Source organism: Alternaria arbusti (genome assembly GCF_024043155.1).
Source record: "Alternaria arbusti strain BMP 1465 chromosome Unknown scaffold_3, whole genome shotgun sequence".
NCBI classification, from domain to species: domain Eukaryota; kingdom Fungi; phylum Ascomycota; class Dothideomycetes; order Pleosporales; family Pleosporaceae; genus Alternaria; species Alternaria arbusti.
This window is the reverse complement of record NW_026249943.1, coordinates 979,427-993,751: the sequence shown is the minus strand read 5'-3', so window position 1 is coordinate 993,751 and position 14,325 is coordinate 979,427. Positions and strand designations below refer to the sequence as shown.

At 52.3% G+C, this 14,325-nt stretch overlaps 6 protein-coding genes across 6 annotated transcripts; 4 read left to right on the top strand and 2 right to left on the bottom strand.

The window, feature by feature from the left end:
* Nucleotides 1–1,215: 1,215 nt before the first annotated feature.
* Nucleotides 1,216–3,094, top strand: J4E86_002967 (uncharacterized protein; the record flags this gene model as incomplete). Its single annotated transcript, XM_051443523.1, has 6 exons — nt 1,216–1,237; nt 1,290–1,426; nt 1,475–1,604; nt 1,657–1,711; nt 1,769–2,232; nt 2,283–3,094. The coding sequence occupies 6 exons, from the start codon at nt 1,216–1,218 to the stop codon at nt 3,092–3,094; spliced, it is 1,620 nt and encodes a 539-aa protein (XP_051305018.1).
* Nucleotides 3,095–6,692: 3,598 nt separating this feature from the next.
* Nucleotides 6,693–7,339, bottom strand: J4E86_002966 (uncharacterized protein; the record flags this gene model as incomplete). The annotated part of the gene is made up of 2 exons (XM_051443522.1): nt 6,693–6,763; nt 6,817–7,339. The coding sequence occupies 2 exons, from the start codon at nt 7,337–7,339 to the stop codon at nt 6,693–6,695; spliced, it is 594 nt and encodes a 197-aa protein (XP_051305017.1).
* Nucleotides 7,340–7,981: 642 nt separating this feature from the next.
* On the top strand, nt 7,982–8,991 carry J4E86_002965 (uncharacterized protein; the record flags this gene model as incomplete). The annotated part of the gene is made up of 2 exons (XM_051443521.1): nt 7,982–8,047; nt 8,098–8,991. The coding sequence occupies 2 exons, from the start codon at nt 7,982–7,984 to the stop codon at nt 8,989–8,991; spliced, it is 960 nt and encodes a 319-aa protein (XP_051305016.1).
* Nucleotides 8,992–9,421: 430 nt separating this feature from the next.
* J4E86_002964 (uncharacterized protein) lies at nt 9,422–10,384 on the top strand (the record flags this gene model as incomplete). Its single annotated transcript, XM_051443520.1, has 2 exons — nt 9,422–10,330; nt 10,379–10,384. The coding sequence occupies 2 exons, from the start codon at nt 9,422–9,424 to the stop codon at nt 10,382–10,384; spliced, it is 915 nt and encodes a 304-aa protein (XP_051305015.1).
* A 446-nt stretch (nt 10,385–10,830) lies between these two features.
* On the top strand, nt 10,831–12,537 carry J4E86_002963 (uncharacterized protein; the record flags this gene model as incomplete). Its single annotated transcript, XM_051443519.1, has 1 exon — nt 10,831–12,537. The coding sequence occupies one exon, from the start codon at nt 10,831–10,833 to the stop codon at nt 12,535–12,537; it is 1,707 nt and encodes a 568-aa protein (XP_051305014.1).
* Nucleotides 12,538–12,783: 246 nt separating this feature from the next.
* On the bottom strand, nt 12,784–13,839 carry J4E86_002962 (uncharacterized protein; the record flags this gene model as incomplete). Its single annotated transcript, XM_051443518.1, has 1 exon — nt 12,784–13,839. The coding sequence occupies one exon, from the start codon at nt 13,837–13,839 to the stop codon at nt 12,784–12,786; it is 1,056 nt and encodes a 351-aa protein (XP_051305013.1).
* Nucleotides 13,840–14,325: the final 486 nt, after the last annotated feature.

Here is a 14,325-nt window from a genome sequence, read left to right as displayed (position 1 = left end):
CGGAGGTATAGTGGTCGTCCCGCTGAACTATTGTCTATCCATCTGAACTTTCGAGCATACTTGAATCACTCCAACCTCCATTATCTAATCTCAATTATCCAAAAACGCCCCTATTGTAGTCTTCTCGTACACCAGAAAACATGTCCAAGATCCCACGCCCCTCTCTATCGTCCATCTCCTCCTCCTTCACTTCCTGCTGCTATCTCCAGAAACCATGCGCCGTCCGCGACTGCCGCAATACGATTAGATGGAGGCCAGATGCGCAGAATCGCGGTGGATTTCTGTGCAAGAGGCATATGAAAGAACTTAGGAAGGTTGCGGCGGTCATTATTGATGATTGGCTTGTTGAGCAGATGTTGGGCGATGGGCCTTTTGCTGGGAGGGGGGTGGCGTGGTGGTAGTTTGTTAGAGTATGCTCGCACGCGAGTTCATTAAAGCAAGATAACAGTAAATGCTCGTGACTACGGGAAATCTAGAGAGTACTTCCACTATGAAGGTCACAAGATATCACTGAAAGAGAATACGTGGTTTTCATTTGACGCGTCCATGGAACTCCGGGCAGGTGCTGGTGGGCGGCGGCACTAGCGTTATCGCGGAATTTTGTCCGCATTGCCCGCAACACCGATAAGACGCGTCAAGCACGTCTCGCCAACCTCCCCGACGTTACACCGAACAGAGGCGCCGCTTTCAACACGAGAATTATGAACTCAATGGCATACGTTCGACCTGACGACTCATGTTGACGCGTCTAAACCGAGCGTAGCAAGCTTCAAGGGATCTGGGCACAGCAGATCGGCTCATCAACAACTCGTCTCGCACCACCCGGGCATGCAACGTGGCTACCGTGACTCGTAAAGCACCAGATACACATGTCTGGTTTGGAGTCAGGTACACTATCACGGCATGATTCCGCCTACATCTATGACCGGCTTCGGGATGGCTGCAGAACCCTCTTCCTTTGCCGTTCCCCGCAGAACCGGTTCCTCTAATTCGTATAACCCGCCTCGGTGATTGGACGAGATAGGACACTATACGCAGAACGTGAGAGAAAGGCCCTGGGATCACTGACACACGTTCAACATGGAGCCCCTCTGCTAATGGAAAGATGCGGCGCAGAGATAAGCATATCTTGACAGGCATGCCACTACTTCCTGATTAGGTTACAGTCGCTTCACCAGTCCAGGTTGTTCGGATTGGTTCCGCGCATCAACGACCATGATTCTATTGAACATGCGGCGTGAGCGTTTTCTCTTCTCCCTATCGGACTAACCGTCTACTGCGCTGTACAGAGCGAGTGAACGAGAAAACCAACATGAGTTCTCGAAAAGATGTTGACGGCAAAGAGAACGAAGCGATGGCTCTGGACCTGCAACGGACCATGTCTGGGAAGCATGATCAGACGCAGGTCTCCGACCAGAAGCTTGAAGTAAGTTATGTCGAGACCGTTGATACCGTCTTACTTACCAAGCAGTAGCAAAACTTCAACGTCTTCTCCCTTATTTCTACGGCAACATCTCTGATCGCAACATGGGAAGCACTTGGGTCTACAATGGCCACCGGCCTCATATCTGGAGGCCCAGTGTCTCTGGTGTATGGATACCTACGTTCGTCTTCCAATCTGCTGGCTCGAATCGGCCTCTGATACAGATACCACAGTCGCGATCATAGGGACATTGGCAACAGCGTTGTCTCTTTCAGAATTGGCCTCCATGTGAGTCGAGAGCTCCTCTGTGGATTGCGAACTCATCTGACCACCCCTTTTCGCCAGGTTCCCATCGGCTGGAGGTCAATACTACTTCGTCGTACAACTTGCCCCCAAGAAGTTCCGCGCAGCATGGGGATACGCCTCGGGATGGATCTGCATATTCGCCTGGCAGACCTTTACTGCGGCAGCCCCATTCCTTGGTGCGACAATGATTCAAGGTCTCGTTGTACTCAACTACCCGAGCTACTCGTATGAGAGGTGGCACGGAACGTTGATATATTGCGCTTTCCTTGGGCTTGCAGCACTTGTCAATGTCTTCGCTATCAGAATCATGCCTCTGATTCTGCATGCGACATTCGCGCTGCACGTCGGATTCTGGGCTGTGCTGATCATTGTCATCTGTGTTATATCGCCCAGCAAGAACTCCGCCGAATTCGTCTTCACTACTTATATCAACGAGTCGGGATGGAGTAGTGACGGCGTAGCCTTCAGCATTGGACTGCTGAGTAGCACATATGTGCTTGCGGGTTTGTCACGCCCATCTCCAACAATCGTACAAAGCTGACAATACGACCAGGATACGACAGCGCGACCCATCTCACCGAAGAGATCAAAGACCCCGAACGCAACGTTCCGCGAGCCATGTTAGCATCAATCATCATCAACGGCGCACTAGGATTCGGGTTCCTGCTCGTTGTTCTGTTCTGTATGGGTGACATCACCGAAGCGATGGAAACGACGACCGGATACCCCATCATCGAGATCTTCTACCAGATCAGTCGCAGCAAGGCGGCGGCTTCAGCCATGACCTGCGCCCTCATAGTCATAGCGGCATTGGCAACGGTACCTCTTCTTTTGACAGCATCTCGAATGCTGTGGTCTTTCGCCCAGGACGCTGGACTACCTTGCTCGAAAACGCTATCCCGTGTTGACAGCAAACATCACGTACCTCTACCAGCGATAGCGGTCACTAGCGTCTTTCTCATTTTGATCGGCCTTTTGAACATCGGGTCCACTACTGCTTTCAACGCTATCGTATCACTCGGCACAGTCGGTCTATACATCTCATACTTGATGCCGATATCGCTCATATTTTACCGACGGATCGCTCGTCCGACATCTTTGCCATATGGCCCCTTCAGGCTCGGGAAGCTGGGTGTGGGTATCAACCTTGTCTCCATTATTTACACTGTCTATGTGTCCATCTTCCTTCTTTTCCCGCCATATCAACCTGTCACGGCGCAAAACATGAACTACGCGCCGGTCGTTCTGGGAGGCGTTCTGGTGTTGAGTGCTGTGTGGTGGTTTATTGGAGGGAAGAAGCAGTTCGTTGGACCCGTGTTTGATACGATTGAAGGCCGGCCCGTCGTGAACGATGCTCGAGTTTAGAGGCGACACTATCGCCACTAAACGTCGTCGAGATGACTTTGATTTGGGCGGTTATGGTAAACGAACGGGCCAGCGGAATTTGATTGACCTAGTAATACACTCGTGTAGCGATGTCTATCTATCAGCGGCGCGAACGAGAGCGACCGATTTGAGAAGTAGAAAAATGCGCAGAGAAAAGAAAATGTATGCACTATCCAGAAGTACACACGGCAAAGCTTGCCATTCCAATTCGGAAATGGACCGTCATGATCATACTAAGCAGCCGACACGAGCTTTTCTTCTTCTTCCTGTCGGAAGGATCCGTTATTGCTCTGTGCAAGACCAACGGAAGCTCAAAACAACATAAACCTTTGAAATTCTCACTTCATGACCACTCCTATTCATCCACTTCAATTCCTCCACTCCTGATCGATCAGAGTTGTATGCCACGGCTCTTTTCATATAAGAAATATTGCTGGGACTGCTCGCGCATGTTTTTGTCAAGGCATATGCCATCATCGAAGATCCCACGATCGACCCATGTACAATTCCACATAACAAAATCGGCCGCCTGACGATCTGCTCATATCTGCGAGTTTTCTCAATCAAGCGAATGTTACTTGATCTGGGAAGGCTGAATCGCAGCAGGAGTAGATGGGTTGGCTGCCAAGCGCGTAGGCAGGTCGCAATCGTACCTGCCTAGGTAACCCGTGGATGCCGGAAACTAACACGCTGCGCCTAATATCTCGCACATTAACGATAGGTATTTCAAGCTGCGCGATATTAACAACCAACCTCATGTGGTTCTTACTCCAGAAGAGTGTTATTGTTCTTTCCTAGGTCCGTTGACGGTGTTGCGCTAGATGAAGCGACGTGACCTCAGCACGCGTCGCGTCCAGGTCGAACCTCCCCAGGGCTAACTTGACGAACACACAGCTTCCGCCTCCGTACCTTCGCATCAAGCCACAAATGGATAGTACGGCCCTTCTTACTCAGGAGGTATCGCTAGATTCGTTACCCAAGCGTTTATGGCTGGTCCCTCACTCTCACAGTTACGCATCAATACATCGACCACTAAGTGGGCTGCACGTGCTTGCGTTTGTACATTCAAGAAGGCTTTTCCTGGTGTTATCAGGCTGCGCAGTGGTAGATATAGATGACTTTGATTCGAAATCGTGCAGGCAGGCTGTCGGAGTGGACTTTCAGCAGCCTGCACTACCCCGCTCGATGATGTCTACAATAAGCAGCCACCTTTTAGTAGCCCATTGAAGTACAAAACTCTCTTCGATAGTACGCTTCCTTCGTTGACGATATTCGGACCCTGGTTGTCCATTAGTACTGACACCTCTGCCAGTATCCGATCTCGATCATCACCGCACTACGATGAGTACAGAGATCCTGCCACCGCCGGCCGGTCATCGTCATACAACAGAGTTTACCCACGCACCCCTCGACTATCGCGCGCCTTCTATCCGTCTGATACACATTCAAGCCGGACGGTCGTCAGACGGTTCCCTCCAGTGCCAACTGCGACACGCTTCGACTGCGAGCACTTACCTTTGTCTATCGTACGTCTGGGGCCCTGATGATAGCTGCCGATGGATTTCTGTAAATGGTCAGCGGTTCCGCATCCGACAGAATTTGTACAATTTCCTGGATCTAGCCAGAGAGCAGCAGCAGTGGCGGTCTCATTGGTTTTGGATAGATGCTATCTGCATAGACCAGAGTAATGCTATCGAGAGGAACCATCAGGTTAAGCAGATGGGAGATGTATTTGCAACTGCAGTACAGGTCGTAGCGTGGCTTGGCGCACAGAAGGAGGTCGTTCTCTTCTTAGAAACCTCGAAATATTGGGGAAAGAAAGTGGCACCAACGAACGAGCCAAAAAAGTTGAAAAAACGGAGACAAATAACAGGGACTACAGAAAGAGATTCACGAGCGATGCTTAGCAGTCCAGACCCACAAGGCGATAACAACAACGGAAGGATCTCGGCTGCGTACCTGGACGCATACCGCCATTTCTGTTACGCTGATTATTGGGATCGTGCATGGATCACTCAAGAAGTCGCGCTTGCCCGTCAGATCACGTTTATGGCTGGACGAGTGAGCTTAGCAGCAAGCTCACTCTCTTTCGACCTTAATTATATCTGCGATGACCGCGTTGGAGCGCTGGATCCACACACGACACATGAACTCCGGGGTAGAAGTCTGATTTACCTGATGGACCGATTCAAAGCGAAGAAATCGTGCGTCGTTCGCGATCGGGTCTTTTCGCTGCTTTCTCTATGTGGCGAAGGCTCAGATGTGACTGTTGATTATGGTGTCACGGACCTAAAAGTCGCCGAAAATGTCCTGAATTGCTGTAGACGCTCGTTCTGCCTATGTTCTATAGGTATAGTGGCACACGTCTTGGGTGTTCAAACCGAACTCACGGCCCCGCTTTGTCTCCTCAACTCGCGTCGGGAATATGCTCGGATTACCCTTCCGGTGACCACGGATCCGGAAACATTCAGAACCAGCGAGAAATTACCTGCTTTGTATGAGCCAAATTACAATGACTCGCGTCTCACATTGAAGATTCGCGTCCTTTGCCGCTCATACCGTGGACGACTTCGAGTATCCCCCGTCAGGATCCCATTATTCGTCAGCTATGGACACGAGATTTTTGACGAATGGCGCACTCATACGATCAATGGATGTAGTGTTGATCTATCAAACGACCAGCAGTCTTGCACTGCGATCTTCTCATCGGCGTTTCTCCATGAGATCATTCAGTTCAATCGATCATTGATGCCGTGCTGTGAGCGAGTGACATACGAAGGGACGACGTCGGCGTGGACATCTAGTATGCCCACATTAACTTTGTGTGAATAGGTGAAAGCCTATATGACTATATTACAATAGGCTCAATGGATATGTTTTATGCTGAAAATATTGTATTCCTGTCTATTGGTCTCTCGCTCGAACTTCGGTCGCTGACGACGGCTGCGGACTCTCTTGACTGGAACATAACGTGCGCTTGACACATCCTGTCTGGATGTTGTCACCCCTTTTGATTAGACTTACGCGCAGTATACTCTCCATACTGCTTCATAAGCAATTCATACAACTCATTCGTCGTCCACCTATCCCGGCTAACAAGATCTTGCTTCGAATTCCACCAGTCGGCGTCTTCGTCCCAATATCTCCTGTCGCGTAGATGCGCTCGGTCATGGTATGGTTGTGGCGGACGGAGACTCGTTGGTGTCTAAGCTGTAATGATGAGAAAGCAGCGAATCTTGGCGTATTGCTCACAGGGCGATATCTATAGCGGATGAAAAACATGGTAGTGGAATGACCTGCGGTTCATGCGGCGTCGTCCTTGACGTTTATTGTTCGCTGCTCTTGTATGTGGCGTAGCAAGCTTAGCGAGTGCCTCAATCATTCAGAGACCTCTTGGCTCGTCGGATGAGCATTGACAACAACCTTCAAGGGTGACAATCGGCAGACTCTCAGGAACAAAATATCGCATTGTAAAAGTCTATGTCACTCCAAGTCGACTGAAGATCGTCGCTGTCAGAAACTCCGTAAACGCCATGCTTGCTCATATCGACATTATCCTCCGTCTCCGCATGCCGCACTATTCGTCGTCGAGTATCGAGCTGGCCAGCGAACCAAAGAAGGGTACTTCGTATCGATCGAGTGTTGCCGCTGTCCACATGTTAGCGCCTGGTTCCATTCTAGCATTCACACCTTGGACCCACCATCCAAATATGCCCTCCAAGTCAACCACCCTATCCCCGCCAAATCTCCGATGAATAGCACCCAGGAGATGAAACTCGACCAGCTGAATATGATGTGCACCACGAAGACGAAGGCGAACAGCAAGCTGCTTTGCCATGCGTGGAACCGTACATAGTCGCTTTGGTGCTCTAGAACCAAAAGTAACACACCACCCGCTGGTGGTAGTAGAAGGTATGCCAGGCACGCTTCGTAGTCTAGTCGCCAGCCTAAAGACGTTGTGAACATGTCTACATCCTCGCGGGAACGGCCGAAGCCTGTGCTCCGCGAAGGCTGATCCCATGCTATGCGCTCTGTATCGGGTTGTGCGGGCGGCGATATAGGCGATTGACCTTGGAAGTAGTCATGCTGTTCGTATGCGCGTGTGGTGGGCGATGTGATATTACGTGTGCGGTCGATAGATGTCCTCGGCGAGTGGACTGGCGGTGGAGAGAGCGCGCGTGACGATTCGGGAATGTCCTGGTATGGGGCGAAATTGGCTGCCATTATATCCCCTTCCTCGGTCAAAGACGTATGTAGTATATCAGAAGCTTGTCGCTCAATTCCTGGGTATTGCGAAGTTTGGTGCAAGAGATAGGGCTGACGCAGAGGCAGGTGTAACCGGGACTGTGACGTTTGGCAGGGATCCGAGCTCCAGATGGGCCGGGGTTCTGCCGTTGGCACGTGAATGATCACTTTCGGCCATCTCCGCCGTGTCACTCCGCTGCAGGAACAGTTATGCTGTGCGACATCTCTAGAAAACGACGGCTCACACAACTGTCGAATACGTCGCAGTGAACAGCATGCTAACACAAATGCGACGAGTCAATGTTAAGTGAGAAACCGCCGTCTTCCTTGTCGATGGCCTAAGGCCGCACTCTCCTTATGTCACAGGGACATCAGATTCCGCCTTGGGTCAACCTTCGTCTCGCCATGTGTCATCCTACCTCACTCCACATCCTGTACGGTTGGGACCACGTATAAAATCGAGCGTTTAAGCACTCGTTGGCATTCATTCACACCGCTCAGACTGCACTTCGGTAAACTTTGCGCTTATTCCGTCGTTCCCCGAAACTTCAACGCCACAAAACACCCCGTTGTCATACTTCAACTCACAAACCCTCTTACAACCAGAATACATCCATCACCATGTGTATCGCTATACTTACGACCGCGCACCCAGACTATCCATTCATTCTACTCAACAATCGAGACGTACGTTTGTTAGGCTTCAGTGTTCCTCTCCCACAACTAACGCAGATCAGGAGTATCTTCACCGTCCAACGGCAGAAGCAACATGGTGGCCATCTCCAGATACGCAAGTCCTAGGAGGCTACGATCTACACCGCCCTGCTCATGGCACCTGGCTAGGTGTGACTCGTCAAGGTCGAATCGCAGTATTGACCAACTACCGTGAAGAGGATCAAACCATTGTTGAGGGAGCGCGAAGCAGAGGGTTAATTCCAAACGCTTGGCTGAAGATCGACCCAATGAAAGGGGAGAGCACAGAAGTTTTCGCGAAGCGAATGATTGAAGAGGATGGTGTTGAAGGTGTAGGAGGTTTCTCGCTCTGCTATGGATTCATCCAGGATGTCGTCAAAGAAGAAGGAAAAGGCCTAGCGATCGTCAGCAACCGCACTCCAGACGTTCACGGTGTGGTCCATCTCCTGCAAACACCAAATGAAACCCGAGCTCTCAGCAACGCCGCCTACAGTGACCGCAGCTGGCCCAAAGTAACAAACGGAGAAGCCTGGACGCGCACTGCGATTGCGGAATCCGTCGCCGCGAATGAATCTTGCGACCAGCTTGTCAATCGTCTTCTTGACATCTTGACCACGGATACCATGCCCCGACAGAAAGAGAATGAAGAATGGGACATGTATCTCAACCAGCTACGTCACAGCATCTTTATACCGGCGATCGGACGAGACCATCTTGAAGAGCACAAGATGCCTGCGCATGAGATAGGCGACTTGGTCAAGGCGAAGGCGGTGGACGCTACGAGTGGGTGCTATGGTACTCAGAAGAACATCGTAGTGCTATGCGACCGGGAAGGTAAGGTGACATATTTTGAGAGGACGCTGTATGACGGCGACGCGAAACCGGTTGAGAAGGGCAAGGGTGACAGGCTATTCGACTTCACGATTGAGGGATGGTAAGACAACGACCGAATATATGTGTCCGATGGTAGAGTTTTCACTGCTTTCGTTTTGTCCCAACTTGAACCATCCATACATATTTTTCATATCCTACCCATTGTCAACTTTCCATCGGCCAGCGCAATGATCTCTAGTAGCCGCCAGTAAAACTTGCTCTCAAAATCTCCATTCTGCTACTGCAAACGCGACAGCCCGACGCGTCTCCCTAGATCTCTCCGTTTGCTGTCCGCAACATCGCGCTACGCGATTGGTCCGTGCAGCTATTCTCTCCATAGCTACGCCTGACTACTAACCTGTCAATAACACAGCTTGTCTCCTCAGTTGACCTTGAACGCAATCATCTTGCAACAACCGCTTTCTGTCGCTTCTAATCCGCATCAGCAATCGCGTCTCACATTCCTCCGTTTACACTCCACTACCAATCGCTACCATGTGTATCATGTGGTTCGTAACGCACAACGACGGCCCCCGTGAGCACCTTATCGACTACCTTCACTGCGGCCATCTCGACTGCCCTGGAACGTTGGAGTTTCACAACAAGTGCGTGCTCGTAGAACCCCGCGCCGACTGTGGAGAGTGTCTGAAGGCAGATGGCGATCAGGTGGATCAAGAGGTATGTTCGTATCCTGCTATTCCGCATTACGAATTGGCGTACGTAGAAGGAACGGGTTGGGTCAAGGTCGCTGAGGAAGAGAATGTTGCGGTTGGAGGACGGAACCAAGAGGAGGACGATGACGAGGCCGGCTCATACCACAGCTTCCGAAGCCTCTCGGACGTCGACAGCATCACGTCACACTGGCGTCTAGACCCACCGCGTGCCCGTCGAACGGCTCGAGGTCCGCAAGAGAACTCGTCAGCACCAGCTCCACATGCTTCTCCAGGAGTCGCGGAGCCGTTCGAAACCCGCTCCGCCCACGACCCACACGAGATGCAAGAAGTGGGCTCGCCATTCCACGAAAACGGCTCCAACCAGGACCAGAACATTCCCGATCTTGCGGAAGGCCAATTCAGCGACTCACCTAACACGCTCAAGCACCGTCATCTCGTCAACGGTCAGCTGAAAGAGCTCAAAAAGCTTACCAAGCGGATGTCTCGCCATCGACGCCAGAACAGTCAGCCCGGGCGCACACAACAGCAACACCGACGACAGAACAGCCAGGCGGCTGGCAATGTAGCCGCCTCGCATCCTTATGGGTTCGCGATGGGCGGGGACGTAGTGCCTCAAGGTCTGCCAGGAGGTCATGTGCCGCAGTACTTGGGAGTGCCTCAACCAGGCCAGGCGCCGACGTGGGTTTGGGGACCTGTTCCGCCGCCTCATCTGAGGGGAATGTATCCACCTGTAAGTACTGTTATATGTCGATCTAGCGATATTTGCTGACATGTATAGTTCTAGGGGTGGTGAGATTGTGGGGGAGATGGTAGATTTTGGAGATCCGATTGTAGATGAGATGGATGATTGTGTATCGAAGTCCTGTTCTGTTAATATCATCTACCTTCCAAAGGTCGACATTGCCCTTTGCCTTTGCAAACTCTTGTCATTGTACTAATGTCGACTCCTGGATAAGTCTTTCTGACGGGCGTTCTGATGAAGTTAACGTGCACGTGCTTTGTCTTGGCACGCTACAGGTGACAGGGAGTTAGTGACGTCTTGTAGATCTTTCGGCAACTCTAATCAACAAACACCGATCCGCAGTCCGACCTCCGCACCCGTTTTCGCGACAATCTGACCGCACTTACTGTCTCGCGCCATACGTTCCAGTGGGCAGAGCCATCATCTATATTCTTCCTGTTCGACCGATCACGCGCCTTCCCGATCCTCTTCGCACACATCCAGCCGTCATGGCGTCTCTTCCGCCTCAGCGCCCCGCGTCGCAACATAGACCCTCACCTCCTGCCGAATCATCGTCCTCACAGCAGGAGCAAACGGAACGGACGAACAGTTTCTCTGGGCAGTCGGTAGATTCGCAGACGTTGCTACTCAATACGCCATCTACACAGTCAGCCTCTTCTACGCCGCAGGAACAGACCGAGGTACCTACACAGACCACCGCGCCACAATTAGAAGAAGACGATGAACCGCGAAGATGCTGGATCTGCTTCAACGACGAGACGGAAGACGATGAAACGACATCGGAGTGGAGGTCGCCTTGCGCCTGCTCACTGGTGGCGCACGAGAGGTGTTTGCTAGACTGGATAGCGGACATGGAGGCGCCCAGCTCACGGCGACGGGCTGGTAAAGCAGCAGGGCAGATATTGTGTCCCCAATGCAAGAGCGAGATCAGGATTGAGCGACCGAGGAGCTACGTGGTGGATATGGTTCGGGGCGTTGAGAAGCTTACGGGTAACCTCCTGCTTCCGGGCTTCGCACTCGTCACAGGCACGGCGCTCTACTCGACACTGACGCTATCCGGGACGGCGACGATATACCAGATATTCGGCACGCAAGATGCGCTGCAAATTCTCGGCCCGCTCTACGAGACGCCGAGTCGGTCGGTGAACTCGGTGACATTGCAGTGGCTGGAACACCTGAGGCAGCACTGGAGGTTAGACCTTGGGTTACCGTTAATTCCGACAGTTTTGGTCGCAAGCCGAACGTCATTCGCCGACTCTTTCCTACCCTTCCTTCCGCTCATCTTCTTCGTTAGCTCCGGACAACCAGGCGATGACATGCTACAACTGCAGTGGCCACCGAGCGCCGCTTTCACCTTTGCCGCACTACCATATCTTCGGGGCTTCTATAACGCATACTACGAGCGTGTATGGTTACCACGAGAGCAGCAGTGGCTGAAGGAGATCCAGCCACGAGCTGGCGAGGACACAACCGCAGATGTTCAGGCACAACATGATCACGACCATGACCACGACCATGTCGGTGACGAGGATGTGATCGAAGAAGTAGAGATAGAACTCGACTTTGACATCTTCGCAGACTGGAACAACAATGGCGAAGCCGACAACGACGACGACGATGACGACGCGCCCGAAGCTCTTCCCGTACCCGTCGCGCGAGGCCCAGCAGGACCCATCGACGCGCCACCGCAAGACGATCAGGACGACGCAGAGATGCCTGACCTGGTCGACGTCGAACCCCAGCAACACGCAGCACCTCCGCCCAACATCCCCATGCAACCCGCCGCTCCTCGACCCAGACGCGTCCGTCGCGAACGCGGCGTTACCTTCTCCACCACCTCCCTTGCCGACACCATCCTCGGCGCCCTCATCTTCCCCACCATTGCCGCCGCCATGGGCGAGATCCTCAGACTCAGCTTACCCAGCTCCTGGGTCACGGCTCCTACAGGCGCACCGGCAACATCTTGGCTCGGTGGCTGGATCAATACGGGTGGCAAGGCAGGTGGTGTAGGCAAGCCAACTGGGTTTCTGCAGACGCGTTGGGGAAGGAGTGTTGTCGGTGGATGTATGTTTGTTGGGCTGAAGGACATGATCATGCTGTATGTCCGGTGGAAGACGGCGCAGAATCATCGAAAGAGGGGGATTGTGGATCATGATAGGAAGAAGTCGAGGGGTGGTGCTAGGGTGTCGGCTTGAGGGTGTTTGAGTTTGGGTGTTTAAGAATTGGAGTGAGCTCAGGAGTACGGGTACATGATGATGGGACGAATGTGTTTGAGCATGTTGTGGAGTCGACCTGTTCGGAGGGTCTACTATTTGTATATTACACTCAATCACACTAGACTGGCATCCCAGTCACGATGAACTATCAGCTCTCAATTTCTCTTCTCAATCAGATGTGAAGCAACTGTCCCAGCCTACTAACCCCCTACCCAGTCCAAGAGTCTACCCAAACCTCTCCGCAGCAATCCTCTTCAGGAACTCCATAGTCCCCGCTTCCTTCTCCCTCCGTTCCGCCAGTCTCTCATTTCTCTCCGCCTCCCTCGCTCTCGCAATCTCCTCCCGTCGTATTTCTCTCTCATTCTTCTGCCTCTCTTGCTCCTTTTTCTTCTTCTTATACACGTCTATCCCATCGTCGCCCATGAGGTCCGACTCCGGCACGTCTACCTCCCCAGCTTCTTTGGCGTCGCGGAAGGAGTTTAGGGTGGATGTTGTTTCGCGTTTCTTCTCTAGTTGGCGTTCACGGGAGTTGGGGTCCGCGCGGGGGGCGAGGTCGTCTAGAGCCTCTTTCTGCGATTTACGATCCGTTTTGCGGGCGTGCCGGATGGAGTCTAGGTAATTTGATTGGCCATTCGCGCGGTCTTCGGTGACGAGTTCGTTGCGCAGGGTTAGGTCGTCCATGTTGGGGATTGTGGGACCGTGGCCGGTATGTCGGGGGAGGTGCGTAGGTGGTGCGGGACCGAAGTCGTCGTCGCTTGCATCTGAACCTTCTTCCCCATCCCTCTGTGCATAGCTAGGCGACGCTCTTTTCCTAGGCGCTATAGGCGAAGTCGCACGATACGTCTGCACCGTCTCCTTCGCCGTCTTCAACATGGACGGATCGTACCAACTCCTTGCTAGCTCCCCCCTGTTCCAGCGACTAACGAAGCTCTTCCATCGGCCTTTTGTTTCCCGCTCGTCTAGGCTGTCGAGTTGGATGTTCTTCTGGATGTCGAGGTAGGATTGGAAGAGCGATTTGTAGTCTTCGTAGTGGCGCTTTGATAGAGGCTTTGCTTTGTAGGGTAGGTCTATGGGTCTGGATGCGGCGGGTGAGCGCGAGCGGTGCCGCTTGTGTCGGTGGGTGTCTTCGTCGCGACGGGGGGAGCGCGAGCGGTGGGAGCGATGGGAGCGATGGTGTTTCTTGTGGGCGCGCGGTTCACGAGCGTCGGAATCGGGATGAGGCCGCGACTGTGTTGGCAATTGCGCGGTGGAGGCTTCGGGTGTTTGGCTGCGGCGCGGCATGGTGGAGGTTTGGTGGTGGTGGTGGAAAGTCAATGTGGAGACGGAGCGCAGAAGTTCACATGTCATAGCGGGCCGCTTCCGCGCGGTGAAGTGCGCTAGCATAACACGGGCCCGGTCTTCGCTCCAGCTAATTCTCAACTTCATCGCATTCTCGCATTCTCGTATACATATATAGATGTTTTTTTGGTCATGTCATGGAGGGGAGGGGAGTCAAGAGGTATGTATGTGTGATAGTGATGGTGGGGGTAGGGAGAGGGGGGTAACTGTGCATTATCCCCCCTCTTTCTATCCTTCTTCTTTGCCTTCTCTACCTACATCTATCCTATACACAAACATACTTTTTAATCATCTTTACACTCTTCTTCATTCTACTTTCTTTCTTCTCTTCTTCCTTCTTCTCTACTTTCTCTTCTTCTATCTCGTCTCTGCTATCATATATAATAGTTAGCATTTTTGTTTCACTTGTCTTACTTACTTCAGGTTTTC